This window comes from Siniperca chuatsi, linkage group LG7 (assembly GCF_020085105.1).
Source record: "Siniperca chuatsi isolate FFG_IHB_CAS linkage group LG7, ASM2008510v1, whole genome shotgun sequence".
NCBI classification, from domain to species: Eukaryota; Metazoa; Chordata; class Actinopteri; order Centrarchiformes; family Sinipercidae; genus Siniperca; species Siniperca chuatsi.
This window is the reverse complement of record NC_058048.1, coordinates 9,252,045-9,264,790: the sequence shown is the minus strand read 5'-3', so window position 1 is coordinate 9,264,790 and position 12,746 is coordinate 9,252,045. Positions and strand designations below refer to the sequence as shown.

At 41.1% G+C, this 12,746-nt stretch overlaps 1 protein-coding gene across 2 annotated transcripts; it reads right to left on the bottom strand.

Moving 5' to 3' along the window:
* Positions 1 to 104: 104 nt before the first annotated feature.
* On the bottom strand, positions 105 to 12,716 carry vwa7 (von Willebrand factor A domain containing 7). 2 transcript variants are annotated; one of them, XM_044201239.1, is made up of 17 exons: positions 12,346 to 12,716; positions 10,766 to 11,048; positions 10,267 to 10,500; positions 9,671 to 9,767; positions 7,747 to 7,881; positions 7,385 to 7,580; positions 7,022 to 7,191; positions 5,243 to 5,355; positions 4,993 to 5,109; positions 4,603 to 4,824; positions 3,363 to 3,495; positions 3,107 to 3,259; positions 2,905 to 2,997; positions 2,491 to 2,774; positions 1,470 to 1,606; positions 1,075 to 1,234; positions 105 to 913 (listed from the first exon to the last, which is right to left on the bottom strand). In XM_044201239.1, the coding sequence occupies exons 2-17, from the start codon at positions 11,012 to 11,014 to the stop codon at positions 356 to 358; spliced, it is 3,051 nt and encodes a 1,016-aa protein (XP_044057174.1). In that variant the 5' UTR covers positions 11,015 to 11,048; positions 12,346 to 12,716; the 3' UTR covers positions 105 to 355. The 2 variants fall into 2 exon arrangements, with proteins under 2 accessions (XP_044057174.1, XP_044057175.1); XM_044201240.1 differs by lacking the exon at positions 2,905 to 2,997.
* Positions 12,717 to 12,746: the final 30 nt, after the last annotated feature.

Below are 12,746 nucleotides of genomic sequence, written 5' to 3'. Positions count from 1 at the left end.
CTTCTGTAGTAGTTTTCGCTACAGTAGGTGTCTCCAGAACCACATTTTGCCATGAGAACACACTCACAGACTCACAAGGTGAAAACAATACCAGCCACACGCTGTCACGGCTGGTAATAAAGTGATTCTTTCTTTATTCAGTGCACCTTCTTTAGAAATTACAGTAGCAAGCACATATTCAGCAATTAAGAAAGACACATTTCGTTGCATTAAGTGCACTTATTTCAAACTACATTTGTTTTTTCAGTCTGATCTGTCCTTTGGTATCTTTTGTGTAGCTGTGTGTGGGCTGCTGGAATCCAGTGATCAACACGTAGATTAGTTTGACCTGCAAAACATTTGTAATCACATCGACCTAAAGCAGAGAAGACCACAGCAGACCCAATGAAAAGAAAAAGATGCCTGTGAGTGTAATCTGTTCAGCTCCACTGGTTTCTGTACTCTTATCTCTTGGCTGCCTCTGCTGGCCAGATGTTAGATGGCAGCGCTTCATGTTTCCAGCTGTGTCCCACACCAGCAGCTCTGCCTGAGCAGAGCAGCAGCTGGATGTGTACCTCACCCACAGTGGCTGAGATGAGCTCAGTACCCATTCAGATACATTCAAAGGAGGGTCTCCTTTCTCTAATCTGGCCTTTTGGTGGTGATGGTGGTGGCCACTCCTGGTTGTCTTGTCCCTGTGTGCTTGTTGCTGGTCAGAGCCAGGCTGCACCTCTCCCAGGCTGTCCTCTGTGGGTGGGGGGCTGTGGAATAAAGTCAGAATGCCTTCACCCTTCTGTAGCTGGAGGGCAGCGAGGCCAGAACGACCCCTGTCAGACAGGGCCAGAGATACACTCCAGCTAGACTCATTGCAAATGGAAGGACAGGTAGAATGTACTTGTGCAGCGGAGCAGGATGGTGGGAACGTGTCAGGATCCTACAAGAGAAAGAGGAAGTGATAGTAAGTACATAGAAAATTCAATTAACTGAGAAGAATTAATCATTTATATGTACAAAGACCACAGCAGACTACTGTATAAAACAATAGAAGCAGACTCCAAATGGAGTATATCTTTATAGTTTTCAGTTAATGCTCACCGGCGGGACCACAGTCAAGTAAGCCACAGCGTAATTTGAGTCTGGAGAGTCAAGAGCACGCACAGTGAATGTAAGGGTGACAGTTGCTCCTGCCTGAGCTGTGGCAGGAGTGTGAAGGTCCACACGACTGCGGAAAGACACTTGTTCTGCGACATGGAACCTGAGTGGCAGAAACTCAAACTTAAAGAATGTAAATGTTCCTGTAGTTCAAATCATATACTTCACTACTACTTTAGAAGCAACAGTCCTCAAAACGTATGAACTGTTCTTTTCTAATATTACATTCACATGACTGAACATGTTTGCAAAGTGAGGACATATAAGAAATGAAATGGCAACATATTGCTGTTCACTCAGTGGCCGAGCAAGACTTTTTATTTATCTTTTGGCTGTACCTGTGAGGTCCTCTCCTGTGAAGATATCCACAGTTGTCATCAGCAGTCAGACTGAAGAGTCGGGCCGGGCCATGGTTCAGGATGTCAACGTCCACCATTGTGCTGTGACCAGGTACCAGGCGGGGGACAGACAACACCTGAAGAGATAGACATACAAATAATTACTATCACAGTAAGCCCAGTGGATTTGATCAATGTCAATGAATCAGAAAATGCACCAACACAGAGTTGAATGGAAAGTTGGCCAAGGAAAGTCATAATATTTTAACTCTAGCTGAAAATGTAGCACAACCAGCAGATTAGCTGTTTTAGTGCTACATTGTTTTCTATTACTACTGATGAAGTAGCAGTAATAATTGATTTGTCCACATGGGGGGCAGCAGAACAAGCTCTAAACACAACACTGACATACAGTTTTATGTTAGCAGAAGTGTTAGCATACATTTGCCTATTTACACACCCAGCAGATATGCAGCAACAAAAGCATTCTTTTGGAGCTGTGTCTCTGGCTTCTCCGTTTAGCTCTGTTTTAGTCTCCACTATATCCTGATGGAAATATCTGGCTCTTTAGCTGCTAAATGCGCCACTATGTTCACCAGCTAGTCACTAACTTTTCTGTCTGCCATTTGGTGCTGAGCAGGAAGTGTACTGTGGGTTGCCACAGCTTTTTTTGCTGAGAACAGCTGCCTGTTGCATCTGGAAATGGCTCAAGCAAAAGAGTAAAGTTGCAGGCCATCAAAACAATGAGCCAAAAGACACTAAAACGCTCTGTAACGCTGTGTGAGGACTGAAGAATCAGGTGATAATTCTCTGTGGCTTCATCACTACAAGCAACGCCTTTCACATTACATGTAGTCATTTTTTCCATTGTTTATATAAAACCATTGATTAGTGCAGCTTTAAATTTATGGTATGTCACCTAAGAACACTGACTTTGTTTGACAGAAAAGGTATTATGTTTGGAATAAACATCCATAAAGCATATTTAACAACTGAGTAACAGAATCGAACTACTCATTACCTGTATCTGAACGTGAGTGGGCTGAACCATCTCTGTGGAAACCCTCTCCAGCTTGTTTCCTCTGCTGTCTTGGCCTGCTAGTCGAACACAGAAGGAAACTCTGGGAACAGAGTCCACCCATCCCACCAGCTCTTCCACAGAGTAGGATGATGAAGAGGAAGAGGGGGAGGAGTTCAGCTTCACCTGCTGGAGGCTCTCCCCATCAGCTCCCAGCAGTGTCACGTGACTGAAAGATGCTTCCTCATCTGGAGCCAAGCCTGTCAGCACCAGAAAGGCAGGGACACCTGGGAAATTAAATCAGGAACAAAGCAGTTTTGCTAAATGGCAGGCAGATTTCTGGGTGTGAGACTTACTCGCAGTGCGCTGTCACTGATACATCACTAATTATACCAGAAAACAATCACAATCCCTTACCTGCTACTGGACTACCCTCCACTCTGGCCAGACCTGGATGTGTCTCATTGGTTACAGTGGCAAAGTAATACAAGAAATCTACACTGCTGTCACCTGGGGGTGCAGATCAAAAGACAAGTCTTTGTCTCTTTTCTCAGTGCAGTTACATACTGGTAATTATCTGTTAGTGGATTTTCTCAAAGTCTAACATTTTATGTTTTACCTATTACATTGAATGTGAGGTGTCCGTCACTCTTGGCTTGGAGTTTCCACTGGCCTGGTTGTACAGGTGAGAGCATGCTGATGCGGTACAGACCATCAAAGTGCTCCAACTCTGCCAGAGGGCCTTGCTCGCTCAACAGAGACTGGCTTTGGTCTAACAAGGAGAGGAAGATGAATAACTGGGCTTATTTTTCTATCAAATGCAAAATTACATCAACACTGTATACAGTACATGTATAACTTTGCCCTACAGTTACCTGATGGACTGGTAAGAATACACTCTATCAGGATGCCAGTGACATGCAGTGTGATGTTTTTTACTGAGCTGTCAACTCTGAAGGAATGGGAGGACATCAACTCTTGGTCACTTTCCACATGGAGGAGAGTCACCTGGGGAGGAGGGAGAAAAAATGTGCTCCACATATCTTAACAATAAATGCATGTTTCCACTTCAAGCTGATTTAAAGTGTCTATAATCAATATTTCTGTTATAAAAATGAATCACATGACAACTTGTATGTAAAATGGGTCTTTGGCAGTGACGGACACAAATAATTATTGCCAAACCCCGCTGCTCTGTTCAGCTCCACGGAGCGTTTTAGTATTTTCAGCTCATTGTTTTGGTTTTACAATCCGCAACTTTACTGTTTTGGTTCTCTCTCACCGATCTCATCAACCATTTGCAACCATTTGAAAACATAAGCTGTTTTCAGCACAAAAGCTTAAACTTCACTGTAGGTAGTAGCTAAAGAGCAGATATTTCAGATATGGAGACCAAAAACAGAGCTAAAAGGAGAACGAATATTGGACTTATGTTCATCTTGTGCACAGAAACACGATTCCAAATGAATGATAATGTTGCTGGATGTGTAAATAGGCAACTGTTTGCTATCTAGTTTGCTGTAACAACTTTATAATGTAATATGTTAACTCACAGCTTGTTTCCACTGCCTCCCAGTGGCCAAAAAGTTAATGCAGTTAATGCTTTTTGTTTATCCCCTGTACTGGAAGGTATTTTCTAAGATTGGTGGAAGATTTGATAGCAGTATAAAACAGGCACTCATTAATAATGATGTAGCTCTATTGTAGCTTCTATTGCTGGGACCCCCAAAACTGATTGAAGATAAATCAGAAGGGTTGTGAGATAATTAACAAGGTAGGGAAAAAACATATTTCTGCTACACAAAGTGGGTTTTTTCAGATTTTCTTCTAATCTTTGTTTTTGTTTTGTTGTGTTTTACTGAATAATTTTGCCTCTTCAGGCCTCTGGAATTATTCAAATAAAACTAAGAAAAAAATCGTCCTGGTCACAATTAGTAGACATACGTAAATTACCAGTGACAAGGAGTTGCAAGCAATGTCTACTTGAAAATGGTCACAAGCCAAAAGTGTTGGGATCCACTGATGTAGCTACCTTTTTTCCTTTAGAACTTGTTTGGTTGTGGTCAACTGAGTGTGTAAAATGTTGATCACCATCAAAGGATCTTGCTGCCATACCTTGTCAGCGGCTGTGTTATCCTCCACTATGGTAGAGACCCTGTGGATGTCCGAGTTGGTGGTGAATATTGTCAGTCCTCCTGACAGGGAGGACAGGGAAGAGTAGAGAGAGAAACGATTAGGGGACAAAGGTTCCCTCTTCCTTCTCCTCCTCCTCCTCCTCCTCCTCCTCCCTTTGCTCTCTGTTGTGTAGTTGGGGTCTTCAGTTAGAAGAAACGTCACCTGTGGGAAAATCAGCCCATAACATGACCAGTGGTTGAGCTCAAAGAAACATGCTAAAATACATGTTGTGTAATTGCAGTCCCCTTGCTGTCACAGTTTCTGTCCACAATAAGTGCAGCTTTTGTGTAGCTTCTTTAGAGCAGAATTGTCTTTAAAATGAAAACCTACCTTGCTCTGTTTCTCAAGTGCGAGGGCCTTCACTGCATCAAACAAGTGGACGTCTTTAGGGGACGCATCAGTGAATACAAAGATCTCTGACAGTGGTGGACCATGAGTGAGTGCCAGCTGAAAACACACGGCACAATGGGAAATTATCTGCCATGTGTGCTTATAATTTTCATACTGTACATGTGTTCACATACTCATGCACACACCTAATCACTTGAGCCTTGAGTCTAGAAACAGCATCTAAATTTACCTGAACGGCAGAAAGGCACATCTCTGGTTCATCTCCCCCTCCCAGTGCCATCAAGTTCTCCATGTGCTCCATAAACTGGTTTGGGTCATCAGTCTCAAACACTGGTCCTACCTCTGCAGAGTACAGTGGATAGAAATGTTAGATGGTAACAGCAACAGCTGATGGCTTTTTGAGCAGAAATAACAGCAGATCTGTGGGATTGTTAATCACATTAAACTTTTGAAAGCTTTTAATGTTAACTTAATTGCTAAAACTTCAGTTCACCCAAAAATACACATTTTCCTCTTACCTGTAGTGCTATTTATCCATCTAGATTGTTTTGGTGTGAGTTGTTGAGTTTTGGAGATGTCAGCCGTAAAAAGATAAATATGTTTGGAAAACTCAACAGCAACGTCTCTTTCCAGAAATCATGAGCCAGTTACTCAAGATAATCCACAGATTGTTGTCAGCACTTTCATGTAGGAACTATTTTATTTCTACCAATAGTTCCTTTATTCTGTACAAAAACCAAAGAGTAAAAATTCCAAATTGTGGTTTTACGGGTTATGTACCACATTATTTTCTTGGCCAGGCGCAGTAACTTCCTGGAGTCTTGTCATCACTGTGAGGTTGCCAGGAAACAAGCAGAGTTACTGCGATTTTGTTACCGTTAGATTGTTAGACTGTTTCCCCCTGTTTCCATGTATCTTCTCATCTAGCTAACTCTGGTCAAGAAAGCAAAAAAGCGCATAAATATCAAACTATTCCTTTAAGATGCACTACATGGCCAAAAGTATGTGGACTCCTAAATGTTACAACCATTTGAAAATCTCAATCCAAAATCATGGGCATTAATATGCTGCTATAACAGCATATATGAAGCCTGGCTTGCAGTCGGCAATCCAGCTCAATCAAAAATTGTTGGACGCCAGTCAAGTTCTTCCACACCAAACCCATTTCTTTATGGACCTGGATTTGTGCAGGGGGGCATTGTCCTGTTGAAGCAGGAAAGTCTAAAGCACATACTGTATATGCTGTAGCATTAAGGCTTCCCTTAAAAGAGTACTACTCAGATTTAGCATCACACTCCTATAACATTGTTGGACTCATGATGGAGAATCAAAATCGATTCAGCAGTATTAGAGATATTGTCTTTCTTTTCTCCACACATCCTTCTTCCTTGTCAAAACCTGGCACTTACATTACCCATAATGCAACTCGACAGTTCGGTCGGAAATTCGAGTGTGCTAGTAGCGGCTAATGTAGCCTCAAACCACTAGCCTCAAGCAGAGATGAGAATTGGGCTACAGAGGTCTGGTAAGCTCACTTCTTTCTGACTCCACATTCACAGATTTATTTTCATTTTCAAGCTTCAGCCCCCACCAACATTGACTCAAGTGACATAACTTAAGGCAATTCAACAGATTTCGTACAGCTCCCTCTGGAGCCACAGAAGGCTTTAAACACCTTTTGTCACCTTTGCAGTAGTGCTCCATAGTGTACTGACTTTTAGCCATAATAGACAGAGGTCGGATCATATGACCTTGGGTTTTTCTGCCATTCCATTAACACCATAAAATCATTATCATCAACATTAACGTAAAAACCATGTGACCAAAGCAAAAATAAACAGCTAATGCATAAGTGATAAAATATCATTGCATGAAAGCAAGTCAATAAAAGGGAGTTTTACAAAAGTAATTTGAAGACAACCTAGGTTTAGCCCTCTTACAGCAGATCTTTCCAGCTGTATGCAGGACTGTTTTCATTCCAGACTGTGGCCAATATCCGTACCCTCACCTGGGTCATGGAAGGGCACAAGTAGAAAGGTGCCAGGCTGCCCAGGGCCGCTGGCTCGGCTCTGGATGATGGAGTGGACCCGGAGGCGAGCAGCAGTGATCTCCTCAAACATGCTGCCTGTGGTGTCTATGACAAACACCAATGCAGGGACCTGCATCACACTGAAGAGCCTGTTGAAGGAAGTTTGGAAGGAAATAAAGACATACTACAAACGCTCAGCAGCTGAAAATAAGAATAATGTATTACGTTGTTTAATTGAGCAACTTCCAAGTTGAATACACCACATTAACCAGTTAATGTGGGCCTACTTCGTTTTCTCCTTGGGGAAATACAACTACCTGTAAAACACTAGTCAAAACCTACTTGAGGAAGGTTTTGTGGCCCACAGTGTCTCTGAGGTCTCTCAGTACACTCAGAGTGGCCTCAGTAGCCAAAGTGGCAGCTTCCACATGGAGGTAATGGTGAGGGGAAAAGAGAGGTGAGGTGCTGTCCTTGTTGATGCCTCCTTTGGCCCCCATGTAGCGGCTACTGTCCAGAATACCTCCATGACTACATTTGCCTGAAAAAAAGAAATAGTCAGTATCTTTAAAGCTTCAGCGTGAGTTTAAAAAGTAAAAAGACATTAAAACATTCTATATAGAAAACGCTATTTCATTTGAATGTACTTATTCCTTTGCTTTTTGGCAGGACTGCAGCTGTTGGTGGCTGACGTTTTACTGACATACCCTGAGGTTTTGGAGAGAAAGTGTTGAAGTAGCCAGTGGTTAGTAACTGGGAGTCTTGCTGTGTGTCTGTCAGTCTTGGCAGCAGGTTGTCTCGACAGGTGACACTGAAGCACTCCATACAGGTGGGAGTGTCTTCTGTGGACAGAATGGAAGAAGGATAAGTCTATTATTGTTAAACCAGTAGTAAACCCTTTTTTAAAACACAAATATTTTGCTATTATCTTTATTTGGGTTTTGGGATTGAAAGCCTTTTCTTCCAAATCAAGTTCACTATGTGAGGTTTTGGTACAGTATGCAACAGTTATATCTCACTACAAGTAATTTGACAAATTATTAGTCATAGAGGGACTGCTTACATTTTGAGATTAAATGTGTTTTAAAAGTACTGGACTGGACTGGCTTCAAATCATTCTTCAGGTTCAAGGTCAATTACTGTAAGGTAACGGATGGTATTTATATTTTTGACCATAGTACATAAATAATACACCATGGCATTGGTCATTGTATAAATAATGCAATCCAGTACTGGCCACACGGTGTTAAAAGACAATTTGTTCTCATCTGTCGAAATATGGATATCAAACAGTTGTACTGGCCACACAACATGTTAAAGGCCGAGGCATGAACACGATTGAGTTATACTAACAATGATTCTACCATGGTACAAAGATGTACCACTGTACAGCAGTGTGATACGGATCTATGCATCCATATGCATTATAATTTTGCTGTGGTCATAAACATAGTGGCATAGTACCTAAATAATACCATGACATTAATGGTATGTTAGATGTACATACATCTGCATACAGTCATGATGACTGTCATTCTGGCAATGTGGGATCTTAGCAATCTGCCTACAAGTTGCTGTACCAGGGAAACATGATAAATGAAAAATGACACCTAGGTCCTCATTTTGGAGCTGGAACCAGAGATGTTTGGCATTTTTGCTTAAAGAGTGACAGAAAAAATTTACCGATTATCAGAATAGTTGCTGAGTAATTTTCTGTCACTCAACTAATCAATAACTCAACTTATCATTGTAGCTCTACCTCAGATATTTGGCTTTTATTTTGAGCTTTCCCGCCTCTGTCCATCACCTGCCTGCACTGTTTTACACTGGTCATTAATATCCACAGTGTACATACAGTTTCCACTGTTTAGTTGCAACAATGTCTGTGTTACTAGGTGTGGTTGTAGAACCAGCCAGTTTGCTGCCTGTTCCTTGTCTGTCATGCGTTTTGACCTTTGTTTGTTCTAACTGAGGAACCATTGACCTCTCATCTAGTTATCTTAGCTTTAATTCAACATGCCTTGCCTGTGTGTCTGCATTTGGGTCCACATCCCCGCTACCAGAAAATGAATAGTGACAAATGCATTACTGTAACAAGCATCTAGGGGGAAAATGAAACATTACAGTTGTCGAGGCCATCGCCTGAGTTGATTTTGATAATCATGATACACTGCAATAGATAAAAAGTACCTATCAAGAAGCAAATAATCTACAATCTGCATTATACAGCAATACTAGTTGGCACATCATAAACTTATGTACAGCAACTATAGAAAAATCCCCCAAATTCTAGGTGTTGGGTGATATGGCTGAAATCAAGTCATTATCACACAATCGACACAGTTAGGCAAACATATGCAATCACATAAAATAATCAAGCTAATGTTCAAAGTAGTGAACTGTGTTCCACTGTTGTGCATTACATGACACCAAACTCTTCATTGATGTAAAACGGAAACCATAATAATTAATTTTGTTAAGAGCTCCTGTATAAGATCATATCATCACGATAATTTTCTGCTGAAAGTTGATAACCGATGATAATCCTCAATCATCCCCCAGCCCCAGGATCACTTTCTGATGTGTTAAAGTGTGCAGTTGTGTAATCACAGGTGTGAAGACGTGAATGACCTTTAGCCACAGGGATGGCAGGCTCCTCTGGCTGCAGCAGGTGGAGGTAAATGAAGTGCTGGCCCATCTCAACCCAGTTACTGTGGCTGTAGAAGTCCTGGCATAACAGAAGTTTGAAAGACAAAGTATTACTTGTGTTTTTTACCTGCACATATTGATTTAGTTGTCATGTCAACATTTCAGTCATTTCAACACACAGATTAATATCAATGTAAGCAGCGTGGCAGAACATAAATGGAAAAAAACTAAACTGCACATGCGGAATGATGTCTTAAAAGATGACAACTTGAGTGTTGAGTTCATCCAGGACAACCTTAGCTTTTACCTTGATCATATCATTGATAATGTTCCGCTCATAAGATAACAAGATATCAAACATCACGACTGACACCACTCTAATCAGTGAATGTATTTTAACTGAGCCCACATCATCACCATTGGGATGCCACACATTTTTAAGTCAAGACTGAGGAGAATCTCCAACGCAAAATCCTCACTAGTGCTCTTGAGCCTGTCCCATCTCTTTTTTGTTTTGTTGTCTGTTATATCACAGTTATCTTTTGTTGTCTGCGTCTTATTACAGTGCCACTGTGTACCTGCAGGGAGTGAAATAGCTGGCCCAAGCTGTAACGAGCGCTTTGGTATTCTTTGGCTCGTACTGAGAGCAGAGTCTGAGCCCAGAACTGCCGTAACATCTCCATGGCGCTGTCCACGTGCTCTGAATCAAAGTGGTACACCGGGTTGGACCTGGTGGAGCTCAGGAAGTCCATGGCTGCATTGGACTTCACCACCTCTCCCACAGCTCTCCAGAAGCCACGGCCCAGTCTGGTCTGAGATGGATAAAGGCAGTTTTAAAAAAAAAAAAATTAACCATCATTAGAATGAGATGTAGTTCTGTGCTAAAATATCTCAATGTAATATGAATACAGAAAAAGAGAAATACCTCCAGTGTGCATTCATTGAAACTGTTCAGTTTTTAATGCAATAAAGCTCTCATTGACCCCTTTGTGTAATAGTATAAAGTAGGTCTTTCATACTACTTTTAGTAGGCTACTGCATGTACAATAAATATCCTGACTGCAGACATCAGCTCACCTGTTCCTCTGCATGGTTTCCCTGGTGTTTTTTGGTGCCCCTCAGAGTATCCAGGGTGACGTTGAGAATTGCCTGCTCTGTGATGTACTGGTGTGTGTGCGAGTCCCAGGACAGCGTTAACACTCGAGACCAAAAGTTGGGGAGGAATCCCATGCATGGTAGAGCCAGGAGGAGAAGGTAAGCGAGAATAAACCAATGCATCTGCCTCCAAATCCCTTCCCAAATTCTTCCTCTGCCCTGTGACATCATGTCCTGGAGATGGAGTGAGTACGTCACATCCTACCTGCATAGAATAAAAGAAAACTATGGCTTTCATACACTCTTGAATCAATTTGATGGCATTTAATATGCATGGCTAACAACATAGGCCAACTTTTACAAGGTAATTTATTTTACAACACAAGGTTGTACAATGAAATTAGTTTGTAGTCCCTTAAATTAGAATTTAATAGCTTAGCCAATCATTTACATAACAAATCTTTTAAATCATGACAAAACAAATCTTTAAAGTCTCCATTTCCAAATTGTCTTTGGAAATGTACCTGAAATATAAGGTGCTACCTTACTTAACTATTTCACTGTTTACATATTATCCCCTTTTAAAGTTGATGTGGCGACAAACAACTAACCCATATACACATACAGCAGACACAGAGCAACATTAGCACACATTTGGAATCGTGTTTCTGGACACCTGACGGATGGAAATCCTTTTTTTATTTTTGAAGCTGTAATTGTTGCCTGTTAAAGAGGCATGTTGAAAATATTGTTAGTTCAAACATTAAAAGACATTTGGCTGAACAGAACAATCCTTACCAAATGAGTTCTTTAATGATTCATGATTATAATGTAAAAAGTATTTTCCGCTTGTTGAATGGATGGATATACATCAACCCAACCCCTATTGTTAAGTAATTTTTTGTGCTAATTTTATACGTTTGTCATTTACTGTCACCCCTCAACACACACACATACACACACCCCTCCTCTCACATTTTTCTCAGCTTTGTCTGTACAGAGGCTCCTTTTGTTCTTTGTCATCTTTATTCAGATACAATACGTTGATTTTATTCTCATAGTCTTTGCTTTTACAAGGGGGACACTGAAACAAAGCATGAGGCCTATAAATAACTACTCCTTAAACTCTGCCAGCCTCTATTCAGCAAATCACTTTAATTGATTGGCGTTGTCTCTTAAATTGAGAGCACAGAGACTGCTCCTTTCACTCATTTTGCAGGAGTGATGCAATATCTGATACTCGTGCACTGATTATTAACAACATTTTTATTTTTGACATTATTAACAATTTGTGTACTGTGGTTCACTCTAAGTAATTGCTCATCATCTTTTGCTTAGTTTGCTATTAACAAACACTTAGCTGCACACCAAACTTCATCACAGTTCAATAATGTCAACTAGGAAAGTGCAAATAATGTTTTATCACTTAAGTGCACAAATTAGTGCATGCTATGTTGTTTATTTTTTATTTAGGATTTGTATATTACCAGGCAACTACAAACTTTTCCTAAAAGCTGTACTTATAATTTAAGAATTTCTACACAAAATAAAAATGTTCTCACCTCAGTTCATGCTGGTAGACTTTTCCTCTTTAGATTTTCTTCATGCACCACAGCATTTAGCAGAGACAGTCTTGTAAGCGCAGAGGAAGACCACACATGTACGTTCATATGACAACGTAGACTTTCACCGCAACCTGCCAGCAGAGGAAACTGTGACCAGTATCACAGCATTCCTGTTCAGCGTGACAAAATTATTGAGTCTTCACATTTGTCTGTCCTTGGACTCTTGTCTCTGGCCAGCTCCTCAGTAAGAAAAATAGCAACCAAGATATGAATGGAAGGAGCACTTTGTTGAACTCAGATGAGAGTCTAGTTGACACTGCGTGGTCTTAAGTGTGTTTCTTAGCGAGGGGGGCACACCATGAGGCAAAAGACATCTCGTCATAGCTCCCCTACAGCCT